The sequence below is a fragment of the Anomalospiza imberbis genome, chromosome 13, assembly GCF_031753505.1.
Source record: "Anomalospiza imberbis isolate Cuckoo-Finch-1a 21T00152 chromosome 13, ASM3175350v1, whole genome shotgun sequence".
Taxonomy (NCBI): Eukaryota; Metazoa; Chordata; class Aves; order Passeriformes; family Viduidae; genus Anomalospiza; species Anomalospiza imberbis.
In genome coordinates this window covers 3,210,007-3,234,547 of record NC_089693.1, presented here as the reverse complement: position 1 = coordinate 3,234,547, position 24,541 = coordinate 3,210,007, and the positions used below count along the sequence as shown (strand labels likewise).

Sequence of the window (24,541 nt, the reverse complement as noted above, 5' to 3'; positions counted from 1 at the left end):
AAATTAAATCTAATTTTTATTAGATTTTGCAATAATAAACTTGCTTCCCGACCAAGTGCCTCTACAAATTCCTGCTTTAGGAGAGTCTGGCCATTTTTGTCTGGCTTAAGTGACAGAACTTGAAATAGCAATAGCTTCATCTGTAACTGGAAATCCAAACAAACCTCTCTTTGCAAACTGTTTAACAGACCATTATAAATATATCAGGCTATCCTAAGTGAAGTTTGTGCCTCTTCACTTTGACCTTCTAATAATAACAAAAGTTGTAACATTTCTAGGATTTTCACCGCTTTAATACCAAGATGTTTTCTCTGAGCCCCTCACATCATATATTATGCTTTCCAACTCAAAGGCTCTGCTCTGACTGTCCCTGAGCAGCAGCAGATGAATATACTATCAGGAACACAAGAGCTGGCAAACTGTAAATACCACAGCTGAGGCCATCATTAGTACTCAATGCTTTAGTTTAATGGCATCAACTGCATTTATTATACTTCAGCTGGTTTTGGGTAACAGACAAAAATGGATGTGTACATTTTCTGTTCTGGATGACTAACCAATTTAATCTTTCTAAATGGATGAATGGTTTCAAGGTTTATGAGAAGCAACACTAATGCTATAAAGTCTGCAAGAGAGCCATTTGTAGTGAAGCCAAAGCTACAAACTTTTATAATCTTTTTTTCCTTTTGTTTAACCCTTCCACCTGCTGCTCAGTCTGCCTCTTTTAGTTAAACGAGCCATATTTGTTAAGGTAGTTTTGGCTTCTTGCGTTTCACTGCTGTTAGAACATGTATCATTGAAGTCATTTAGCACTAGATGAACGGTAAAGGACCCTCTAAGCAACTTCATGGGGAAAAAAAAAAAGAGTTCTTGAAGTTTAGAGATGAACAAAATTCTCTTGTAAGCAGAAAAATACTGCTCGATTCTCCATCTAAACTAGCAGAGGATTCACTGCTAATTGTACAAGTTTGTCTCTCAATAAAGCACTCGGAGATCTCTTCCCTCCTGACAAGCCCTTGGCCCTGCATTGTGCTGCAGCTGAGGAGAGCAGCAGAAGGACAGGGCTGTGCTGACAACTGATGGAAGCGTTGCTGTCCTGTCCCCTGGGCTGGTGACACCATGGGAACCTCTCTGCTGAAGTGGGGCTGGGCAGACACCACCCTTCCCTCCTGCCTCCCTTCACTGGGAACGTGGCATCTTTGTCCAGGGCACGCTGAGGTCACACTGCAGCCACAGCTCCGTATCTGCCACAGCAGGGTAGTTCAAGTGGAAAGTGTAAGAGCAGAGCCAATACTGCCAGGCAGTATTAAATAGGCAAAAATAAATTGTAGAAACGTGGATTGATCCTGCAAACAGAGAGGAAACCTTAGCAACGTGCCTCTGCTTTCTCAGAAGGGGAAGGGCCCTTCCTAGCAAATGTCAGTTCCCTGTGAGGGTGGGGAGGTCTGGCACAAGTTGCCCAGAGCAGCTGTGGATGGATCTCTGGAAGTGGCCAAAGCCAGACTGGACAGGGCTTGGAGCAACCTGGGATAGTGGAAAGTGTCCCTGCCCATGGCAGGGGGTGGGACGGGATGGGCTTTAAGGTCCTTTCCAACCCAAACCATTCCCTGATTCCAGCTGTGTCCATGTGAGTGGTGGAGATGGTCCAGGCCCAACTCACCTGGTGGGACCAACACTGACTCCAGGCCTCTCAGCAGCATAAGAAGATTTCAATTTGGCCCTGACTGGACAAGACTAGAACCAGTTAATTTTTGGGAACAAGCATCGTTTACACCCACACAGTTAACTGGATTTCTCCTACCAAGTACTGATGTATCAAAACAATTCAAAGCTGATTCCAGAATTTTGTTTTCTCATCAGTTGAAATTTAGATTTTTGGACTTTCAAATACTTATTCTTAACATTTAGTTGGAGTTTTCTGACTTTTAAATGTATCTTCTATTAAAATCAGAACCTTATACCTTAATTCTACCTTAAAAATATTTTCATTTAAACATCCACAAACACATTGACTAGATCTTGATTTTTCAATGTAAAGACAGTAAATTCCACAGCACCTGCACATATGGAAACAGGTTGAAGTACAAAGATGAAAGCTATTAGTCAGGTCAGCAATGACTGCCTCAAATAAAAGAGATAATAAACAAGTGAGATTATAAAAAGTCAGTCCAAATAGATAGAAGGGGGTACTTTTCTAACAAATAATACTATAAAGTTGATGAATCTCTGAGTTCAACATGTTGAATTCAACATCAATAATTCAACTCAGCTGACATATAACTTAATAAGTCTTTACTTTCCTATTGAGACTAAGCAATATACATTTGGATTCAAGCAAACTCTTCTGTATGTCCAGCCTGGAAGATTTTATTGGAAAATATATTTCCCTTTTCAGTTCATCCACACTAGGCAACATAAATAATGTTTATCTTCCACTGAAGATGCATAGTTGGACTCTGCTTTCTGCAGTTTTAAAATGAAGATGCAGACTCTCTAAGTTAATTGTAGTGGACATCTCATGGCAAAAAGTCCTCTTATTTAATCTGTCTCTTCTATGTAATACCCATTCCCCAAGCTTTCTACTGACAGTTTTCAGAGGGAACTCAAAGACTTGTAAAAAACAAATTAAAAGTTCCACTAATTCCACAATTATTGAAAAGAACAGCTTTATAAAACTAGATGTAGCTACTTGAACACGTCCTTGATTTTGACTGACGTGATAAATTTAACCCCACGACAACCTCACTGGTGGTGTCACTCAGCACAGCACACCTGGAACTGGGGCTGAGTGCCCTGGAGAACCAAGGATTGTTTGCAGCTAATCAGGCTCTGTGGTTGCAGCCGAGGCTGCTGCCTGGGTTATTGAAATCCAGTGACTGAACCTCGCACCGTGGCCTGCGGGGCTTTGCGATAATGTCAAAAGCCCAGGAGGTACCGAGTGAGTCATAATGTCCCACTGCTTTTTGAATTATTCCAATTTTAAATCCACAGTTGGCAAAGAAACAAAGAACCATATAATAGGCATTTGATGCTGTTCTCTATAGTGAACTTTTTTTTACCCTAGGACAGAATTTGCTTTAAGCCAAGGAGTTCAGTGGTATGAGCTTTTATCAGAACATGCACTTTTACTCCTCAGAAATGCTGTTTTGGCTACAAAACAGCTGATCAGACACTTGTGCTGTTCTCAGTGAGGTATGATACTGCACTCAATTAATGTTTTGAAACAACACAGCTGCTAAAGAGTATTCCTGCAGAAGCCTTGCAGCACTGTGGACTGAGACCACAACACACAGCTACGTGACAGGCACTTCTATCCAGCAGGGACATTTCTCTACATCCTTAGAGACCATTCCATTCCTGTTGTGATGCATTTAAACTTGATATCCATACTTAAACATCAACCTCACTTTCAGTGGCATACCTAACACGTAATGGTTTTTTCCTATATTCATATTGCAATACCCAAAATCCACACAGTCCTTGTAACCACCCTGATAGCAAGGCTGGGTATGGAACACTTTGCGTGGCACACAGTGAACAAAGTTTATGCAGTTTCCTTACTGAGCCAAATAGACAGAGATGGGGACACCACTCTTCCTTCACTGGTCACAGAGGGACCCTGGAAATTGTGGTAGGCACAGACTAAGTTACACAAGACAAATCCCAGCCTGGAGCTGCTGCACACCCATCCCTGCCTGCTCAGGCTGCTCTGTGCTTCCTGCTGAGGGGAACCTGCAGTGTCCGTGCCTGACCAAAACTCACTGCAACTGTCTTACAGAGGACAAACTGCTCCTTTAAAGGATTTCCTCCCTTCTTGCCATGTCATTATGATTATGGAGCACTCCTAGGTCCCCCTAGGGAAACAGTTTCTTTAAATACAAGATAGAACAATTTTCTTTCTCAATTGATATTAACCTATCATTAACTAGCTTTATTTCAATCTTTTTAAAAATTGATTCACCAGATTGCAGTTCAGTAACTCCCTCTGAAAATATAAGAATTATTCACCTCATAACACAGTCACAATTCAAATCTCTGCAGAATATATTAAAAATAGTAAATGAAGGCATCAAAAGTTCTGTAAAGGCTTAGGGTTCGCTCTGTGAATTGATTTTTGGCAATTGAAAAAATAAATACATATGCACACTATTACACATATATAATTTTTATATAGGCGTATATATAAAACTAGCAAGAAATGGAACGTTTCATAAAGATCCTGCTAGAAAATTAAAATATACAAGCAGTTAAAATGAGAAGTCAGAAAATCTGTCAGCAAATGCCCTTCTGTGAACAGCAAGGTAAAGCAATTAATTTTGGAGCAAAAACTTTACCAACATTTGTCATTCCTCTGAATTAGGAACTTGCACATCAAAAGAACCATTTGGATGGGGGATTTACTAGAAGTGGAGTTGCCTTGTGCCAGGGAACATGCAGAGAGGGGCGGGGGTGCTTGTTTGGCCAGATCCATTGCTGGTGAAAACTGACACAATCCCATTGAGCCGTGCTCATTCCTACCAGCTGAGAGCCTGGCCCTGGATCAACCCTCGGGAATGGCCAGGCCAGGAAGCCTCAGGATTGCTGGGAGGCTTGGGTTTCTATTCTTAGAGGCACTGGTCATCTGCAGCTCCTACTGAAGTCAAACTCGGCGGCTTTGGAAAGAGCAGGTTTTTATTGCAGCACATCAGAGCTGTTTATGGCAAAGGGAGCATCCACACCCCCAGTTTGTTGGACTCTGGCCTGGGGGCTGAGGCTGCTCCTGCACAGTCCTGTGTGTGCACAGCAGGGCTGTGGAAGGGTACTTTGTCCCAGTGCTCCCACCCCAGCATACCTTCACCACCCATCTATTACAATCAAATGCTCACAGTTTATTTTCTGTGGTTTCTCATTAGTTCATTCCTCCACAATGGTCATAACAGCCTTTAACCCAGGTTTTTGAAGCTTTACCTGATTTTTATAGAATGTTCAAGTGAAAAACGTTGTGGAATTATGGGCATTCTCAGCAGAGTTTATTAAAAAATAATTTTAAAAAATCCAGCAGAGAACATTGCTGCTGTATTGAAACATGAGAAGTATATTTTAGTGTGTGGTGTAACATACAATCCACTAAGCATATAGAACACACCTCCCTGGAAGTCACTGCTCAGCTGCTGACCCTGTTCAGAATCTGGAGTAAATGTAAAAATTTAAACAGAAATCTGCCTTTTAACTCCCAGTGTCAAGAAAACTGGTTGAGGCCCCAGAGACCAAAGAGTGATCTTGGATTGGCACAGTGGAGAAGAACTGGTGGCTTTTCCTCTTTCATAGGCTCTGTGGGGCTGCACACTTTGACAATATCCATGTCTGGGGGCAGCCTTGACTCCACATCCCTGGAAGGGCAGGGCTCCTCAGCTCCTTGCCTACCACTGTAAATACCAGCCAGCAAACCTCAAACTCCTCTATGCTCCTTCTGCCTGCCTCCCACCTGCCTCGCTCAGATTAATTTGGCAGTATCAAGTGAGACATGTAGCCAGGCTTCGGGTTTAACTAGATTGCTGGAGCAGATTCGGAAATACACAGATAAAAGAAAGTCATAACAGGAAGTAATTTCCCTTTACTAGGGCACGAGCCTCCACACTGCTGACCTGGCTGGCTAACTCCCATCTCCAGGCTATTAAACAACTCCTGTCCCCAGGGCAATCATTTTAACCAACTGGGAAGGCTCCCAGATTGACTGGTTTTCATGTCTAAGAGGAAAAGCTTTAATTTGGCCTGTTTTGTACCCCTAGTAAGCCATCCTCATGAGAAAATCTGCTATAAATATTCATCTGTTGAGAACCGACAAATTCAACTTCTCCACAACCTGTTCTCCTTTAAAATGGAGGAAAAGCAACCCCTACTAATCTAGTTCAATCTGTCTTATGTTTCCAACCCTACACTGAGAGAGCTCAACCTCCAAAGCAGAACCGGCCCTTCCCAATCTAGAAGGGAACAATAAAATATCCAGGAAAAGCTTTTCCACAACTTCCCGGTTCCAGTGATGAAAATGTAACTCACAAAATTATCATTATCCTCTAGAATGTACTGCTCCTTTTAAAACAGCCACTTGGAACTAAGGCAAGTGCACCTCTAGGTCTGTTTTACCAGCACCCCAACAACCACTGGGCAGCACAGGCCTGACAAAACACACAAGAAAACAAAATCTTATGTGCTACTAGGTTAGGAAATAAACCCTGTCCTCTGTTTAACTTCTGTAGTATGGCAATTTTCTGAAGGAAATGACTTCTCACTGAATGTGCTAATTCTCATTAAATTTCAATTTGTTTGATGCCAGCAGATCAAGCATAAAAAAAAGTAAGAGGAAAAATGCTGCAGTAGAAAAATGATGGCTGGGAACAGCAGAAGGATCATAACAAGCACTTCACAGCTCTCATTTCAACCCAAAATAGTATTTTCTTATAATTTTCAGTTTCCCCTACTCTGTTTTTAGTCATTCTTTGAACACTAACTCTCACTGTTGCCTTGGGAATTTGGGCCAAATAAGGAATGAACAAACCATGGACAAGGATACACCCAACCAGTCCTTAAAAAGCTTACCAAGTACAAAATGCCAAAGGAATATTGAACACAGACAGGTTTTTAAAGAGTGACAAATCAAAAATCCTGATCTACAGCAGTGCAGGGTCTTTTCTGCTTCAGAAGGAGGAAAGAACCACAGTGAACCCAAGAAAACTGCTGCTGCTGACACCTAAATAACAGCAGCCATTAGCGAGCAGCTCACTGCCTTCCTTGAAGGTGGTCTGATGGTGGCAAAACAATTACAAGAGCAGGAAAGCCTATTCCTGGACACATTACAGTCTGTCAGAAACCTGCCATTACCCTCCACTGATGGACTTTGCATCAGCCCTGAAGTATCTGAGACATGTGGACATCATGCCCATTTCCTACAACTTACACATTTTTCAAGATTTAAAGCACCATAGTCTCAAAACCTTAACTCTGTGTGTAATGGGTTTAACATATACTTTACATCTTAATTTGCCATAATAATGTGGCTATAAGCTGCTGTCATTCACTCCCTTTTTCTGACCTTGGAAATAAAATGTTTAATCTCCACGGGACTTTCCTGGCGAGATGTTTTAAATCAGTGCATATGTACATACTTCTCTATATGCTTTTTCAATTTTCCTAAAATATTCTCATATGTGCAGACATGATGACTAGACATGTTTCAGTGGTGCTTGAAACTTGATACAAGTGGGTAATTTAACCATGTAATTGAACAATATTACAGAAACACACGGAGTTTCCTAGCAACAAAAGGCCTTGGACATCAAGATGGCAGCCAGCAGCTAACATTGCAATTGCCTGACCTAACTTGAAAAGAAATTACACTGAAGAATGTCCTCCTTCCTCTCACAGCAGAACTGGTACATGGCTACAGGTCTGACCTTGAAGGGCTTTGCTTACAGGCTTTACTCATACACAAGGTCACAAATGTCACGTGAGACAGGACATTTAGGGAACATTTCTATTTCCCAGAGGGAAGAATAATGGTTTTGAAAAATATTCTGAACCCTCAAGTTTACCCCTATGGAAAATAAAAAACTTCCTAATGTGAAGTAGCTGAGTACAGCTGAGCTTGCGGATGGAGAACTCCCAGAGCGCCAAGAGAAAGGTGACACAAGTGCCCTGAGCCTGGAGGCCACCAGTGCTGCTCTGTGCCACCAGTCCCGGGGCCAGAGAGTCCCATGGCTGGGAAAACAGGACACAGACGGATGGCAGAAGATCATCTCCCTTCTTTCCTGTTCCCTCATTTTCAGCCATCTCTCGCTGCAGTATTTGGGAGGAGGAAAAATGTAAGATTTTCAGTCCAAGCTTATTTTTGCTGAAGCAAGTCAGTTGGCTGAGCAGTCATCCCAGAGGGCTGAGGGCAACTGTCCCCTCTATCACTGCAGGGGGGAGGTGACAGCTGAGATGAAGAGCTTCTGACCAGTCACTCTCAATCAAAAGCCATCTTCTCCTCAGGGGCAAGAGGAAAGCCCAGAAGAAGCCACCAACTCTCAAGGCTGCAGTGACCCCAAAACTCCAGGATCAAGGCACAAGAGGGCACTGAAAAATTCCTTACACCCTTCTATGCTCAGAGCTTCCTTCAGTTAAACAACAGAAGTCTCTATTCCCAGTTGCACCATGACTTCATTTTTCCATCTGAAGTAGCTAACTGTTGCTTGAAGAAAAATATCAAAAACTCGCTAAGTTTTCATTCAGAAAACAGCTAGTCTTGGGCAGAGAAACAAACCCCTTCTAACACCAGAATGATGGTCTGCTGGTATTTCCCTAAAATAGCAGCAGCTATTTGTGTGCAGCTTGTCTGTAACAAAGATGTTGGTATAAAACCCCTCCTTGCCAGCACCATTCTTTTCAACGTTGCCTTTCCAGCTCTGGAGGCACTGGCTGCTTTCACAGCCAAGTTTGCCACTGCTATGGAAAACAGGCTGCACATGCAAGCCAGCTGAAGTCATCAGACTGAAAAGGGCCCAGGCTGCTGCTGCTACCACTGTAAAAATGTTATTTGGAAACCATCTTCCCAGAGAGCTGTATAAGGAATCAAAAATCCGTGGTAGGGATGCAGGCTCGGTGCTTTCCCATTTTTTAGCAGTGACGAATACAACAAAGCTCTTATCTCAAAATAAAACATTTCTGCCCCTTACAAAGGCACATAAGCAGGCAGGGCAGAGTGACCTTATATAGCTGGCCCAGCAATGTCCTGCTCACCCTGCATCTGAGCACCTTCTGGCACTGTGCTCTCAGAACCTCAGCCAGTGTGGATGGAGAGCTCTGCTGAGCCTTCCTCTTCCTCAGCTGGGAGGCAGAGGGATGTCTCTCCATTCTTAAGAGGGGTTGTGCACAGGGAACAAGAACAGCACAGAGACAAGGCCAAAATCACACCAAAAAAAAAAAACAAGTAGTAAAGCACTTTACACCGAGGCCAGAATTAATGTAGTAATTAGTCAAACAGAGGTAAACGACACACAAGCAATACAAGATTCTCAGTGTCTAAGGGAACATAGAAGCTTGTTTCAGAAGCAGAGCAACACAAATCATTTCCTCCACAGATTTGTCCTTTCTGTGCTGCTGTTTGGTGTCTTACAAGGGCTGAATTGGTAACTTCTAGGGCAGATGTTGGGTCTCCCTATGATACCCAGCTGTCTGTTTGCATAAGATTTGATGGAATCCAAAAATCTAATAATTACAGGATGGTTCCTGTTAGCACTCAAACAACAATTAAATACAGGAAGAAAGGAATATTTCCCTTAAGATGCTTCACAGCACAAACTGCTTCAGATAAAAGGACAGTCAGTTTAATTAAGTTTTTGTTTCTTCAGCCTCAGAAAAAATACCATTTTTCAACAGCACAACTTAAATTTCATCTTAACTAGAAAAATATACCTGTCAATACTTGTGCCAAATCTTAGAGACATTCTCCAGAGTCCTTCCCTTAAATGCTTTTTGATAACTATTTTATCTACCCTGTACCCCACTGCACATTTTATGGCACGAGACCTTGTGAAAATGTCACTACTTCATTCAATCAAGCGAGACATAAATGGCAGTTTTCTTCAGAGTTTTTTCCCGTATGAATTTTCTCTACAAGGTAAAAGCAGATTAGGCAGCACTGGACTTGCACAGTTCCTCTGCTCCAGCTGAATATGACAGTATTTCATTGAGTCATAATCTAATAGCAGATATGCTTCATTTGGTTTTTGTGATCCAAAACCAGTGCTCAAGTTTAGGTGATCTCAGATTTAGGCAAACATGAAGAAATTTCAATACTGCAGAAAAATTGTAGTCAAAGTTCTCATCACTCACTTCTCCTCTTTTTTGGTAAGTTGCTACAAAGCTCAGTGACAAAAGATTGCTTTCACTCAGAACACAGGAATTCCTGAGGAGTTCTGGACCATCTTAGGGCTTCAGGTTCTGAATAATTTCTGATTTACTATTGGTACAAAACATCAACTACAGGCAAAAAACCCCCCTTCTAGCTGAAGTCTTTGTATTCCAGCCAAGATATTGGGTGTGACAATGAGAGGTGCAAAGCACATTTGAACATCTCCATGCTTTGTAGATCCCTATCAGAAATGCTGACTTGAAAGCTCAGGAAACAATAACATTCCAATTAAATCTGTATTCGAGGTATTGGCATCTGTTTGATACTTCACACATCTTTCTGAAGAAACAAATTTCTTACCTTTAGGAAAACGAACCTTTTCAAAATCTTGAAAATTAAGTAACCCCAATATAAATGCAAGCCTTGGAGGATTAATAGCATCCCATTGAATAAAAAATATGCTATGACAGGAGTTGTGGAGTAGTAGGTAGGCTGATATAATGTGGCACGAAGAATCCTAAAAAAATAAAGATCATTGTTATGGTGCAGGATCTCTTCCTTATGCTATTTACATTTATTTCTAATCTCATATTCCAAGCTGATTAATACTAAAAGCCTCTGCAAAGATGGTAGATTAATTAACAAGCCCTGCCTTAACTAGATGATGCATCTCTGTTGAAATACAGACTTCACAAGATGAGAAATTCGAGTCTGGCATGGAAGTATTCTAAGGGAGGTTAGAAAAAGTCCCTGTTTTTCAGATCTTTGTCTCTGTGTGGTCTAGATACTGTGCAACTCAGAGCTTGCCTATGCCTTTTTTTGTGCAAATTCTCTGTAATCTGAAATCCACACTCCAGAGAAAATCCTACAAGCTTTGCAACAAGGCCTTTTGTTAATTAACATATGTTTTGTCCATCTTCAGACTTCACTACTTCTATATTATTTGGGGCTTTTTGAGTCCCTTTAATCTCATCGTGTTTCGCTTCCAAGCTCAAGAAGTGAAGAACAAGAAACTCAGTGAAGCAAAATGATTGCAGATCACTTGTACAGTTAATTAAAAAACAACAATAATGTAAAAGACATCAGCATTTCTGAAAGAAAATACTACAGGAAATTAAAGCCTTATGTTGATCAATGTTCAGAACTATTAATTTAACCAGCTTGAGTCTCTAAGGGTTTGTCCATGTGCAGGGAGGGGCAAATTAGAGCTGTGAATGTGAAACACATTAAACACTTTTTAAAAGATAAACATGTTAAGCACCCATGTGGATACTCCAAAGCAGATTAAATCATAGCACTCCAAAGGCATGCAAGTATTTAGCAAGTTAAGATTTATTTGTGCTGACTTCATAAATTAATTGGTTCACCTAAACTTCTCGGAGTGCTCCTCATGTAAGTGAGGTGAGGCACTACCCAAGGACTGGGTAGGGGAAAGAAGGCTCTAAACACAAAATTAACTACAGTCATGTACTCTGACTTTGCAGCTACAGCAGAAGGGGTGGAATGAAAGGGAAAAGGATTTCTCTTAGTTAAGGGGCTCAGTCCCCTTGAAAATGCAGGGGCTCATAGCATTTAACTACTATTTACAAAACAAGTTACATAACACATAAGAGCTTTTATTTAGGTTCAAGAGAATAATTTAAAATTATTTTTATGTAATAATAATAAAAAAAAGAGGTGGGTTTTGTCAATTTTCTCACTAGCAGAGTTTTCAAGTCCAGTCCATTCCTTTCCTTTTTCCATCACAACCAACACTAAACTTTCAGGGGGAGTGGGAATGGAGTAAAAGTCTGTGACTGGATTAAATATTGCTTACCAGAAGGGGAACAGGATCATCCTGGTGATGAAGAATGCGATAGAGAAGATGATAAACAGCATGTTGCAAGTTTTCTCCCAGCGAGCATAATTAAACATTTTGGCTGCCTGCAGTGGATAAAAATCCCCAAATGTATTATAAATATTTTCTGAAATAAATTCTGTGTTTTCATAAATAAAGACTCATCTTCCACCTAAGCAGGAAGAGTACTTCCTTCCAGTTTGACATGTAAAGCAATCATTTTACTGACACCTAATAAAGCAGCATCAGACCAGATCCTTGTTTGTATTTCTCTTTTTATCTTGAAGGAAAGGACTCTGCATCACAGGCCTAAAGAACAGCTCTCAGACCAGAATATAAAGTGTCATGGAAACACAAAGTGCTCTTTAGAACAGAGGTAATTCCTCATTTTTCCACCACATTCCAAACAGACTGAATTCCAAGAGAAGCTGCTGCTACACCTGCACATTCAGGAGTAGCAGGGACCCCTTAAACACAGGAGTTCTGGGACATGCCTGTTACTGACCCTCCTCAGGGCCCAATTCAGCTCCTGTCTTCTCCTTTCTGAGAACTAGTCTCTATCCCACTAATAAAGGCTGTAAGTGCTGCTTCTCCCCTAAATGAACTGTCCAGCTCCCCCTGCTCCATTAGGAGCCACCCTGGGCAAAGTTTTCAAGTGTGAACAAAGCTGCAGATGCCAAGCCTAAGTTTTAAACAGCAGCTTCATTAACTTCTTTTCTTTTCCTCCTCCTTTCTAGTGGCAGGGCTGGATTAAATTGTTCTGGTATTCAACTCCAGTTTTCATCCAAGAGTTGTCAACTCAACTCTTTGTAAGGCCACAGAGTTAATTGGACCTAGGAGCAGTTCAGGATTAAAAGTAAGCCAGCAAGAAAACCTGTTAAATCTGGACCAATCCCAAGTGCACAACCCCACAATTAGTTGCTCTGATATAGTAAGATAGAGTATCAGGAAGAGAAATGGACAGAGACACCTAACAGGGCTGCTTACACTGGCACTGCCACCAAAAGAGGTGATGAAACTGTGCCCTCAAAGCTGGTGTTAGAAACTCAGGGTAATTCTCATGAAGAAACACTGTTTTTGTCTTCCAAGAAGCCCAGAAGCCACTCTGATCACAGTTCTCTGTGCAGAGTAGGACACTTAAACACTTCCACTGATATTTAGTGCAGGGAAGGGACTTTCCCTTCAGCCCAGGAGAAGAAACTTTTCTTCTGCCAGAAAACATCTGATACAGGTTGGACTTGATGTCAGAGGTCTTTTCCAACCTCAGTGATTCTGTGATGCTGTGGACAACCTGGTCTAATTTTACCAGTGAAACAAGAATAACCCAGGGAGACAGCTTTATTTCCAGTCCCTGTTCTGTTCTGAGGAAATTCTCTTCTGCTCCTTTCTCACAATGGATTCTGTAACAACATATCAGCTTAAGTTATCTAGAAACAATTTTTTATCTTAAAAGTTACAAATCTGCAACGCTGTGTCCCCGTGGGGATAGGAAGGGATCATATGAAACTCGTGGCAAAAAGATTAAAATGTCACTGACACCAAAACAAAAAAACTCAGGACAGAAAAAAAACCCCAAAAAACAGCTGGATAGCAGGGTTACCTCGAGCCAGAAATCTGCAGTGTCGTGCACGAAGATCACCAGAGTTCCAAGCCGCACGTAATTGCCACACCAAGAGCCGCTCATCAACCCGATGGCTGCCAGGTGATGAACGACGTGAGCCATAAAATCCTGGAAGGGACAGAAGCAAATCGAGGTGAAGCCAGTCACGCAGAGCCCCTGAAGTGTTGTACTGTGTTTTAACTTTCATGTTTTGTACCAGTTCTGTTATGGTTCATCCCTTTACCCCCCATTTCCCGCACGGTTTTACCCTGAACTACCCTTTGCCTTGTATGTCATTCCCGTCCTCCTTCCCTGATGTCAATCTCCCCCCAGTTTGCTGGATCATTCTGCTGTCCCCTCCCTGGTGCCTTGTCCATCACTTGACTCCCCATGCCATGCATCCAGAACCTTCCACAAAGGGCATCGAGTGATTGGACAGGGGTCCCTCCTTCCACCTCCCCTGCTGAATTCCCCATGTGTCTGTCTGCCCACCTTCCACTCCCCGAATTCCCAGTGGTGGGTGGGTGATCTCCCCCATGTTTCCACCCCCGTTTGTATCGTGCTGCACAGCGCAGTCTCGGGCTTCCATCGGCTGATTCCCTTGGGTTGTGGATCTCTTCGGAGCTCTCCTCAATAAACCTGGACTTTATCCCCGACTGGAGTTTACTCCTTACTTCCACCATCATCACAACCGTCTCTCCCCGCAAGCCCAAAAGCCTTGGCCGCCCTCCCGACCTCCCGAGGCACGGCAGGGTGTCCCCCGCCGTCCGCTGTGCCGGAGCGAGCCGGGAGTCCCCGAGTGGACACAAGGAGTGGCCCAGCGACACTGAGGGTCCCTGGCTTGGCAGCCCAGGCCCGCCGGAGGCGAGCGGCCCGCCGGAGAGAGGCGAGCGGCCCGCCGGAGGGAGCCGTGCGGCCCGCCGGAGGTGTGTGTGCGGCCCGCCGGAGGTGTGTGTGCGGCCCGCCGGAGGGAGCCGTGCGGCCCGCCGGAGGGAGGCGAGCGGCCCGCCGGAGGTGCGTGTGCGGCCCGCCGGAGGGAGCCGTACGGGCCGCCGGAGGGAGGCGAGCGGCCCGCCGGAGGTGTGTGTGCGGCCCGCCGGAGGGAGCCGTGCGGCCCGCCGGAGGGAGCCGTACGGGCCGCCGGAGGGAGGCGAGCGGCCCGCCGGAGGTGTGTGTGCGGCCCGCCGGAGGGAGCCGTGCGGCCCGCCGGAGGGAGCCGTGCGGCCCGCCGGAGGGAGCCGTGCGGCCCGCCGGAGGGAGCCGTGCGGCCCGCCGGAGGGAGCCCCGGCCCGCCGGAGGGAGCCCCGGCCCGCCGGAGGTGTGTGTGCGGCCCGCCGGAGGGAGGCGAGCGGCCCGCCGGAGGGAGCCGTGCGGCCCGCCGAAGGTGTGTGTGCGGCCCGCCGGAGGGGGGCGTGCGGCCCGCCGGAGGTGTGTGTGCGGCCCGCCGGAGGGAGGCGAGCGGCCCGCCGGAGGGAGCCGTGCGGCCCGCCGAAGGTGTGTGTGCGGCCCGCCGGAGGGGGGCGTGCGGCCCGCCGGAGGTGTGTGTGCGGCCCGCCGGAGGGAGCCGTGCGGCCCGCCGGAGGGAGCCGTGCGGCCCGCCGAAGGTGTGTGTGCGGCCCGCCGGAGGGGGGCGTGCGGCCCGCCGGAGGTGTGTGTGCGGCCCGCCGGAGGGAGGCGAGCGGCCCGCCGGAGGGAGCCGTGCGGCCCGCCGGAGGGAGCCGTGCGGGCCGAGGCTGCCCTCAAGCGGCCGCGGCTCCAGGCACGGCGGCTCCTCGCGAACGCCTTTTCCCCGCTCGCGGAGCCAGAGGTTCGAGCTACGGACAGGCACGAGCACTTGCCTTCCGCTTGATGTCGATCCCAAGGGTAAATACGAGAGACCAGTAAAACCCGATCTCGGCCATGTAGTACCAGTACTGGGATGGCAGCAAGGTCTGTGATGAGGAAAAACGCAGTTAACTCTGAGAGTAGGAAAAAGTAAATGTCAAGTGAGATTACTTCTTTTTTCCTTTCCCGACTTCTGCTCCTCTGGTGAGTCTTGCTTAAAAAATTAAGCTAAATTAAATTCCTGTCCTGGCCTTCATTAAGAAGGATGTTCTGAGAGCCAAGTATGTTAACCTTTGCTCAGCCCAAACTCTCAATTCCCACAGATCCTCCCCCACCTCTGAATTTTAACACGCTTGTTCTCCGTGTTTCTGTCACAGAACTACATGCGGAGTCCTTCTGCATTTAATTACAAACAACTGCAAATAAACCCCCTCTGTTTTGGTGAACAATTAACACAATAAACTGAAATGTCAGTTATTTATGCTAAAATCCTATGGATTTGCCCAGGGAAAAGCAGAGCTGGGCTGCTCCCTTGGGTCAGTACATTTCCCAGGTGTGTACCAGGAGCTGGGAAGACTCAGCTGGATGCAGGATTATTTGTATTCCTGGCCCCTGCCTAGGACAGGAATAAGAAGGCAGTGGGATGCACAGAGTTACTAAAATAAGAGTGCCTTGAAGCACCATGGGCCCTGGAGCAGTGCAGGGGTTCCCGAATCTGGGAACGCTGATAACATCTCCAGTGAGTAACTGGTATCTCGGGGTGGGTGCTGGAGGGAGAAGTTGCAGCACAAGGCAGATCCCAGGGAAGTCCTGCAACAGTCGGCAGCACTTCCCATAAAAAGGCAGGAGGCTTTGGTGCCACACCTCTTTAGGTGGTGCCCGTGTGGAGGGAAAAGGCTGCTGTAGATTACCCCTTCCAATGGGGAAATACCTGGAATGCCTGGAGGCCACTGGCCCGATGCCAAAAAGCTCACCTGAAACGGATAACCAACCCACGTCTGCCATATGTCGTAAAACCAGGGTTTCTGGGGAAGACACCTCAGTCAGACACTGCTCAGCTCAGCAACAATTATCACCTTAACATCTTCACTACTTAAAACCTCTCTAAGTGCAGCAAGCTGAGAAGCTGTAATCTTGATAACTGTTCTCCACCAATTTCTAAAGGGAACTTGCATCTCAGATTTATTATATTGTTCCCAGCTTTTTGGCTTCTTTTCAGGACACCTGAAACCTTCCAGTTCACAATTTCATCATCCAAAGCAGTGGGCGTGTGTTTTATTACTGCAATTACCCAAGATATGTTGCCACAGTGATTAAATTTGCTGTGTTTACCAGTGACACAGAGCAGTGGATGAGGATGATAAGCAGTGTTTGGGGAGAAGGGCCAGATGAGCAGAGACACGTCGGGATCTGTTCCGCTGCTCCAGGGAAGCATTAATGACACCCCAGGCAGGGCTCACGGAGTTACAAGCACCAATCTCTGTTATTCCCAACTTCTGACTCAGCAGCAACACCTCAGTAAATAGCTGTGACCACCAAAAGTCCTGCCAAAAAAGGTTTATGGTGTCCTCTGAGGAAAACATGGCCATGTGATGCATTTTTAGGTGTTAACAAGGCAGGTTGTAAAACCATCTGCGTGACTTCTTCAAGCTTGCCTTAAAAATACTGATTACTCATAAATTCCTTTATCATAGAAGGTCTACAGCTAACTTAAAAATTAAATCTCAGTGCATATTGCAGCTCATCATCCAGATTACATACAGCAAAGATCTCATCCTACAGAGCCATTGAAACCACAGTCTTTCAATAGGATTCAAGAAAATCTAGAAATTATTTTGTTAAAAATAGAGTATCAATCTTTCAAAAAGTTAACTTACATCATACAGAAATAGAAATCCAACAATGGAGGATGTCAGATAGAATGAAAATCGCCAGCTGCAAAATTGAAATGAAAAAATAGGAACAAACCATTAGATTTTGTAAAGATATTTTCCTGAGCCAGAATTACTGTAAATCATTGTGTATCGCAGACAATCTTCACATAAATGTGGCCTCACACTCAATATTAAGGATTGCCACATATTAATTGTATTTGAATTATTAATACTTTATTTAAGGTTTGATTCACTGCTAAATAAGGAAATTCTTTTACATTATCACGACACAGATATTTTAATTGTCATGATAGCAGTAATTTTCCAGCCAGGCGTGAACTGATCAAGAGAATGACCACCGCAAGTGTAATAAATCCTCTAAAAATTAATGTTTGAGAACACAAACCTTTTCCTGGGTTCATTCACTTCATCTCTCTAAACACCAATTCTTGACAATAAGGGAGCCTTATGAATTATTAGCATCTACTGGGTTAGCTTACACCTCGCTACAAGGTCTCAATGAACTATAACCTCATCTTTGACTAGATGTGCCAGAATTTAGCCTGATCTAAGCTTTTTGTGGATTAAATGGATATCCAGCAAGGCAGATAAACCTTCCAGCTTTGCACCATCAGCCTGCTAAGTCAGCAAAGGGAAAAAGCTCTTGAGCATCTCAGTGAACTGTGCTGTTGCTTTTAGGAGTCAGAGCAGGATGCTGCGACTTGGAGCCAGCAATCGGCTCCTGATGACTCTGGAGCCCGTGTGGGAGGTATTGTCCCTAGAACTGGGTGTGGCTGCAGCCTCAGCCCAAGCATTCCCACTCCCACCTCTACAGGTTGATGTAAAACTCCTTCCTTCCCACTCTTCCCCTCGGCAGGAAGAAGCCTGACCTTTCCCCTAAGCAGCTCTGCAAGTCCAGTAGGAAAACAGTGCAGGACTTCACATGGAAAGAAAGGTTGGGACAGGGACAGGCACATGGCCCCAGACCTGCTGAGAGCTTGTTCTAGAACAAGAGGTATCCCAGAGGAGAGCAGCAAGCAGCTCCCAGACAACCCAAACCCACTGGAAAGGAGAAAGCGCCACAAGAACACTGTAGCAAGGGATTGAGAAATGTAGAAAATGAGATTGGGGTCTTTGGCAAGTGTTAATGAAGCGCCAAATGAGAGAAGAGCAGGAGAACGTGTGTGGTAAAAGCAGCCCCTACTTTCTGAGCCCCACATCCCTGGTGGTTGATATTCCAGGAGAAAGAGTGAGATTTTCAAAGGCTGAGACAGTGTTTTATGAGAAAAACAACAAACGAAAATGAGGGCCTGGAATATTGGAGGTGAGACAAAATAAAGTGTCTCACACCTGAGAAAGAAGTCAGGAAAATAATTATAAAATTGCCACTTGATACACATGTGATAAACAACTGTTTTTCTTCTCAACTTTAAACTATCTTTCCTCAGATGATTTGAAAATAACATTACACAACAAGCACTGCATGAAGAGGAAAAGCACAGAGGTACATGGTGGAAATTCCACAGTGGAAGCCACAAGTTATACCTGGCTCAGAGTTAACCAAGAGATGCTGAAAGCACAACACTGTGGCATGGGACAGACTTTACACAGCAGCTGCTTCTGCCCTCATGCCTCCCATTCCAAACAAGGTGTGAGTGGGCCAGCGGATATGGCAGAACTGATTCTGTGTCGGTTGTAAAGTGCAAGTGGGGCTTCCTGAATCAAAGCACAGAGCACCTACAAGACTGTGCCATTAGTCCCCAGCCCTAGAAATATCTATTGAATGCATTTGGCAATAAACAGCACTTGAGATGAACTCATTCTATGTGCAAGGCTGCCAGAGCACTGCCTCATTTTGTATTTAGCCAAGCTTCTTTATGAATTTGGTGAATGAAACCTAAAGTAAAACTCATCCAAATTCACCAAATTTTATTCAAGTGCCTTTTAAACTCTGATCCTGGCCACCAGAGAGAGCACTGAACAACAGCTATGCAAGAGGATTTTCTGGTTTAACTTCAGGAATCTTTTCTCTTTAACTGAATGTAATAAAAAAGAACTTTGTAGGGGAAGTTAAGGGCTGGTAAGTCTTACAAGGCAGTGAAGGTTTCATGCAAAGGGCTTTCCAAACCCCAGAGTTGCTTAACTGCGAGCACTAATAGCATAAGTATGGTTTAGATCTGGCTCATCAGATTTTCCTTGTGATTCAGAAAAAAGATCCTGGAGATTGCAGACTTTAAAAAATTTCATAATGCTCATAACACTGACTACTAGAGTAGAATAACTCTGTTCCTCATTTTTTTGCCTAGAGAATTATATTCAATTAAATTCACTGACAAAGAGCAGAGCAAGGTTCACAAAATTGCACAAGAGAAACCTGTTTGCTTCATTCTCACTCAAGCTGCCAAACAAGTTGGAATTTCAGTCTTTAGCTGAGTTACTAGAGACAGGCACGCATGGCAGGCAGGTCTTTTAGCAGTAGCAGGAAATCTTATTGTCACTTGTGAAACCAAATTAACTGATCCCCAAAACAACAGCAGACATAAACCATGTCAGGAGAGTTTACTCATCTCAGACTTCAAAGAGACACACCTCTGTCTATCATCTGGATTTATGTCTGACAGAGGACACCACTAAATCATCATCACATTGGTTAACACTGGAAATCATCTTGATAAAGTACTCAACTTTGAGCTCTGTGCTGTACTTTTAACCCTCATTCCTTCAGCTGATCTACAGTTACAAAGGTTCAATATTATAATCAGGTGCAGTTTTGCCAGTGTACTTATGCTAATGAAAAGCCAAATACACAAAGCATTTGAAAGTGCTTTACACTGGTACAGTTAATGTCAGTACCCAAAAGGGAGATGAGCTGTGCCCATTTGGGGATTTGCAATTTGTGTGAGATCACACTTAAAGTGTTTAGGTATGAGGAAGTTCTCACACATAAGTGAAAAATCATATGCAGGAGGTTTTGAAACTTGTTACATATTCATTACTATCACTCAAAGCTGCTCACTGGCCCACTCTCAGCAGTGAGTTTGAGCTCCTGTTTCACACAGTATCCCATGATCAAGCTGTGGCACCTGTCCTTCAGTCTGGATCCCACAATTCCTGGTCTTGAACTGACTTTGGTACACATGACAGCATCCCAAAATGACAGCATGGGTACAAACATACACCAGAGTAAGCATTGCTGCTCCCCTATGATTACTGGCAGACAGGAAAATATTTCCTATTCTCTGCATGTTTTCATCTTGCACTTTGTACCAGGAGCCTACAAATTCATTATTCCAAAGAGAAGAAAACGGTAAAATATTTTAAGGTGTGGGTTTCCCCCCCCCCCCCCCCCCAGGAGAAACAGTTAACCTCAACTTTTAACCATCATTTGGAGAAATGCTTCTAAATCCTTTCAACTTGTTTGTGCATTCAGAAACCAAAACTCTCATCAGGCAGACCCAGCCTTCTGGGAAGGGGGGACCTCAATAATTTTTTTCCAAAAGAGTAAAGCAATGATAACCAAAAGCATTGTCTTTCCTTACAACGCTTCCTGGAATTTCTGGAGCACTGTTGGGATCTCCAGGTTTCGCCGTCTCCTGAACCATTTCTCCACCAAATGGACGGTGCAGTTGCACTTTTTGGCAAGGCCTTTGATCTCTGACTGCAAGAAATGGAACAGTGTTAACAGTAGATGCACTCCAATGTCACTTTCATTTATTTTGTATCTCACAGAGCAGCTTCCCACTATTGCAAGGTCTTAATTTAAAAATATTACCAATATTAAATATGCATGGGAGGGTATTTTTGAGTAATGCTCACAGAAACCCTGGATTTTTATCTACATAAATAAAGCAGTCACAAAATGAACAGATCCACAAACTGTTCTATTGTGGTCCCTCCTGAGAGTTTCAGAGATGCAACTTTTACTGTTAGATGAGAGCTTAGGCTGGAGGTGGAAGTGCCATGTTTGAACAGATGTGGACATGGCACCTAATATCTTACCTGATTATAAATATTAAAATTTGTTTCTATATTAGTCTCACAGATGAAAAGTGCCCTGGAATTAAAGTGACCTGAGCTCTGTTCTCAAATCCAAAGCAAGTCAATCCTCCCGAGCAAGGTCCAGAGCGTCCTTCTCCAACACCCGAACTAAACTGGGGGTGAGCAGGGCCTAGGACTGCACTGGCCATGGGGGTGCCACACCCGGGGTCTCTGCACCCCCTGTGCTCCCAAGGTGGCCAGGCCAGCATGTGCCCAGCACAAGGCACTGACACTCCTGCATTTTGGGGAGCTCAGCCTGTGGGCCTCCTCCCTCTCCTCCATCCCCAAGTGCAGAAGTGTGGGATGACCTCCCAGGGCTGCCTCAGGAGCAAGGAGAGTGGCTCATCCCTGGGGAAGTTCTTTCCTCCCAAGGGCAGTATGCAAATAGTGGGTGGCAGCAGCTGCCTCCACCGCCATGAGGCCAGACCAGGGACTCTCCTACCCTCAGGAAAACCTCTGGAATGTGAGAAAAGGCACCTGAGCTGCCAGAGAGGGCTGGAGTGCAAACAGCCACTGTGTCCAGCCCACCCTGCTGGCTCCCAGCTCTCCACTTGCCACGCAGGAATAGCGACTCTGTTTCCATACAACAGAGCCCACAGGCCCTCATCTGCCAGCCAGGCTTTCCCAGGCACACTGGTGCCCAAGCTGGACACCTAAAGGAGGCAGCTTGAATCTTTCCCGTGCTCTGAGGAGTCTGAAAATGCTGTGCTTCCTTTCAGAAATCAAATGGCCAACTGTACTCAAGCAGAAGGAAGGAAAGAAACTGAGATCGGGATGCTTGCCCAAAGAGAGAAGAGCTCGTGTGTGAACACCCATGCATCTATTCCTGACGTTATCAGGCAAAAGACACAATAAAAGAATAGCAGAGTTAGGGATAGAATGCCAAGTTCCCCTGTCAATAATTACCAAAATCCCTCATTACTAGAAAACACATATTTCTTTTCAAAACCAGTGTAGGAAAACTGCAATTGTTTGAGAACTGTAGTCAGGCAAGGGAACTTCCTGAGGCTGCACTCACAGCAAAATACTTGCCTGCCATGAAAAAATTAATGGCCTCATTTTTGGAGGTGACAAGCATTGGCCAGTCTTTTTTCCCTGTTCAATTTTAAAAACAAACAGCATGGTAGTAGAAGGATTGCTTTTCTTTCTCACATAAGCCAGGATTAAGTATGCAGCAACATAACAGATCAAAAGGCTTCCATGCCAGCATTCTGATCTTACTGCCTGCAGTAAATATGATCCTGCTTTCCAACAACAGACATCAGCTGAAGTTTTCTCCAGGCAGAATGAGTTAAAGATGGAACACTAATCTTCACTGGAAATATTATTAACAATCTAACCTAGAACAGCATGCCAGAAAATTAAACATCTTAAACATATTTTCTCTTTCGGATGCCCTATATCCTTGTCAGCAGAACAGCAACAAAAACCCAAATAAATTAAGTCATCTGTCAATTAGCTGGAACTCGTCCCATGATGTCATTGCTGAGAGCTGATTGAAACAGTAAGAGTGGGATTTTCCAAAAGCAAAACGAGTTTGAAAGAATGAGAATCCTTACTTGGGATGGTTGTCTTGAGCACTCCCGGAAATAACTCTCTAACACAGGATTAGGCTGTGGCTTCACACGTCTTACATTCTTTATACCCAAAGCTTTTGCTAGAGGTTTAGCAACATATCTGAAAAGAAAAAGTATAAAAAGCTTTAGAAATACAACACAGTTACAAGACCTTGGCTGTTCTCATGCCAGGATATGAAGAAAACAAATTGGATGCAATTTAATCTGCCACAGAATGTGCCAGTGCACTGAGGAAAAAGGGATCTCCCTCTAGCTAATCCCAAGAGGGAACCACAGTTTATCTGCTGTCACACAACAAAGAAGACCCAAGGAATGCAGTTTGTGGCCATGAAATGCTGTTAAACTCAGGAAAACATCTTGACTTTTGTGGCCATCAGAGGAGTGTTGGAGTTGAGTGAAGGAAGACCGGACACTCTCTCCAAGTGAGCTCAGGGACTGCTACTGGGCAGCTTCCTCCCAGTGGCAAAGTCACTTGGCACCTTCTTCACTGGGCCACCACCCCTGATCCACACTGGATCCAGCCTATGGCACACAGCCATTCCCTGAGACTGATGCATTCTCTTTCCCTTCCCTTTTCCGACCCAAGTCGCTGCAGAGCGCGCCAAAGGTTTCGCCTTGCAGCTTGGGCAGGGTGTTCAGGAAAGGCCCCTCCCTCCTGCTGCCATGAGCCATGGATTCCTCATTACTCAGAGCAGTGGTCAGCTTTCCCCAGGCTCACTGCAGCCAGATGTGGGGGCTAATTACCCTCAGCACTGCAGTGAGACACATTGGGAATGGTTATGAACATATGATCCAAATTACTTTTGATTTCCAGCATGAATGATCTTATCTGCTTCTGGTTTAAGTCTGTCCAACTTACAACATTCCAAATTTCCTCATTCTGTCCTGAAATAATTATAAAAAACTACTAATCACATCTTTTAGAGGAAAAAGAAAAGAAAGTAAAGCAAAAAAGGTACAAATAAATAAGTCAAAACACCACAAATCTTAACATGATTGTAGCTTTCTTCTGTGGAGCCAACCTCTGCCTGTCCCCCAAGATTCCAGCTGCAGAAACAATCCATTTTTGGTGCCAAAGTGAGGGGGAAAAAAGCAACCAGCTTTACTGGATCTGCATAAAATATTCACATGAAACTTTGAGATCCCTCCAGTCTGCTTAGCTTGGCCAAAGAGAGACACCTGGGGTCTATCAACCTCACACATATGTTCTGGTGCAGGACCAAATGAGAGGTTTGGTTGAGAGGACAAATTTCTCTATCCTTCCACTGAAAGAGAAAAAGCAAGCCCAAAAGGTTTAGAATGAATTGTATCTCTAGTGAAAGGAGATCATCAGAAGTATCCAAATGCTGTTCTAGAAAAGCTGGATAGAAATATTTCCCTTCTGGATTGGGCCACAGCCACACGTACCTAATAATGAAAATATTTTCCTATTTTTCACCTGCTATGTTATCTGTACTAGATCTTCCTAGTAAACCACCAACTAATCCTCCTTTATAAAACATAACATTGATCTACAGGTACCTCACTTTCAGCATTAATGAGGATTAACATTAGCATCAAATTGCATTTCTGTTTCTTACCTTTCGCTGAAGAATCGGATGATCAGCAATACAAAAGCGTATGGGATTGTGACATACAACTGATGTGGTTTGGGAAACACAAGTCCATCACGGTCTACAAAATCTGCCCACGTGCAGTTGATGGGCATCCAGATATTCTCCCACCAGAACCAGCTGTTGAGTGTCTTTAGTATGTGTGCCATGCTGAGTAAATAAAGAGAGAATTTAATTTATTCCTCATGTATTAAAGAGAAAATTCATGAAAAACCCCATATTGAGCCTTATTGTGTAAAGTCAGTAAAGTCAGTGTTCTCAGGGAAAAAAAAATCATACAGGAAATTAAAACCCTCTTGGTTTAGAGCAA

General features: G+C 44.3%; 1 protein-coding gene across 1 annotated transcript in view; it reads right to left on the bottom strand.

Moving 5' to 3' along the window:
* CERS3 (ceramide synthase 3) overlaps positions 1-24,541 on the bottom strand; it is a 40,873-nt gene that overhangs the window by 2,711 nt on the left and 13,621 nt on the right. The window contains exons 3-11 of the mRNA XM_068203620.1: positions 24,199-24,381; positions 22,601-22,718; positions 20,543-20,661; positions 17,007-17,064; positions 16,104-16,154; positions 15,144-15,236; positions 13,306-13,434; positions 11,685-11,791; positions 10,229-10,385 (exon numbers count right to left, since the gene is read on the bottom strand). Coding sequence (XP_068059721.1) covers positions 10,229-10,385; positions 11,685-11,791; positions 13,306-13,434; positions 15,144-15,236; positions 16,104-16,154; positions 17,007-17,064; positions 20,543-20,661; positions 22,601-22,718; positions 24,199-24,381 — 1,015 coding nt within the window. The remainder of the gene's footprint in view (positions 1-10,228; positions 10,386-11,684; positions 11,792-13,305; positions 13,435-15,143; positions 15,237-16,103; positions 16,155-17,006; positions 17,065-20,542; positions 20,662-22,600; positions 22,719-24,198; positions 24,382-24,541) is intronic.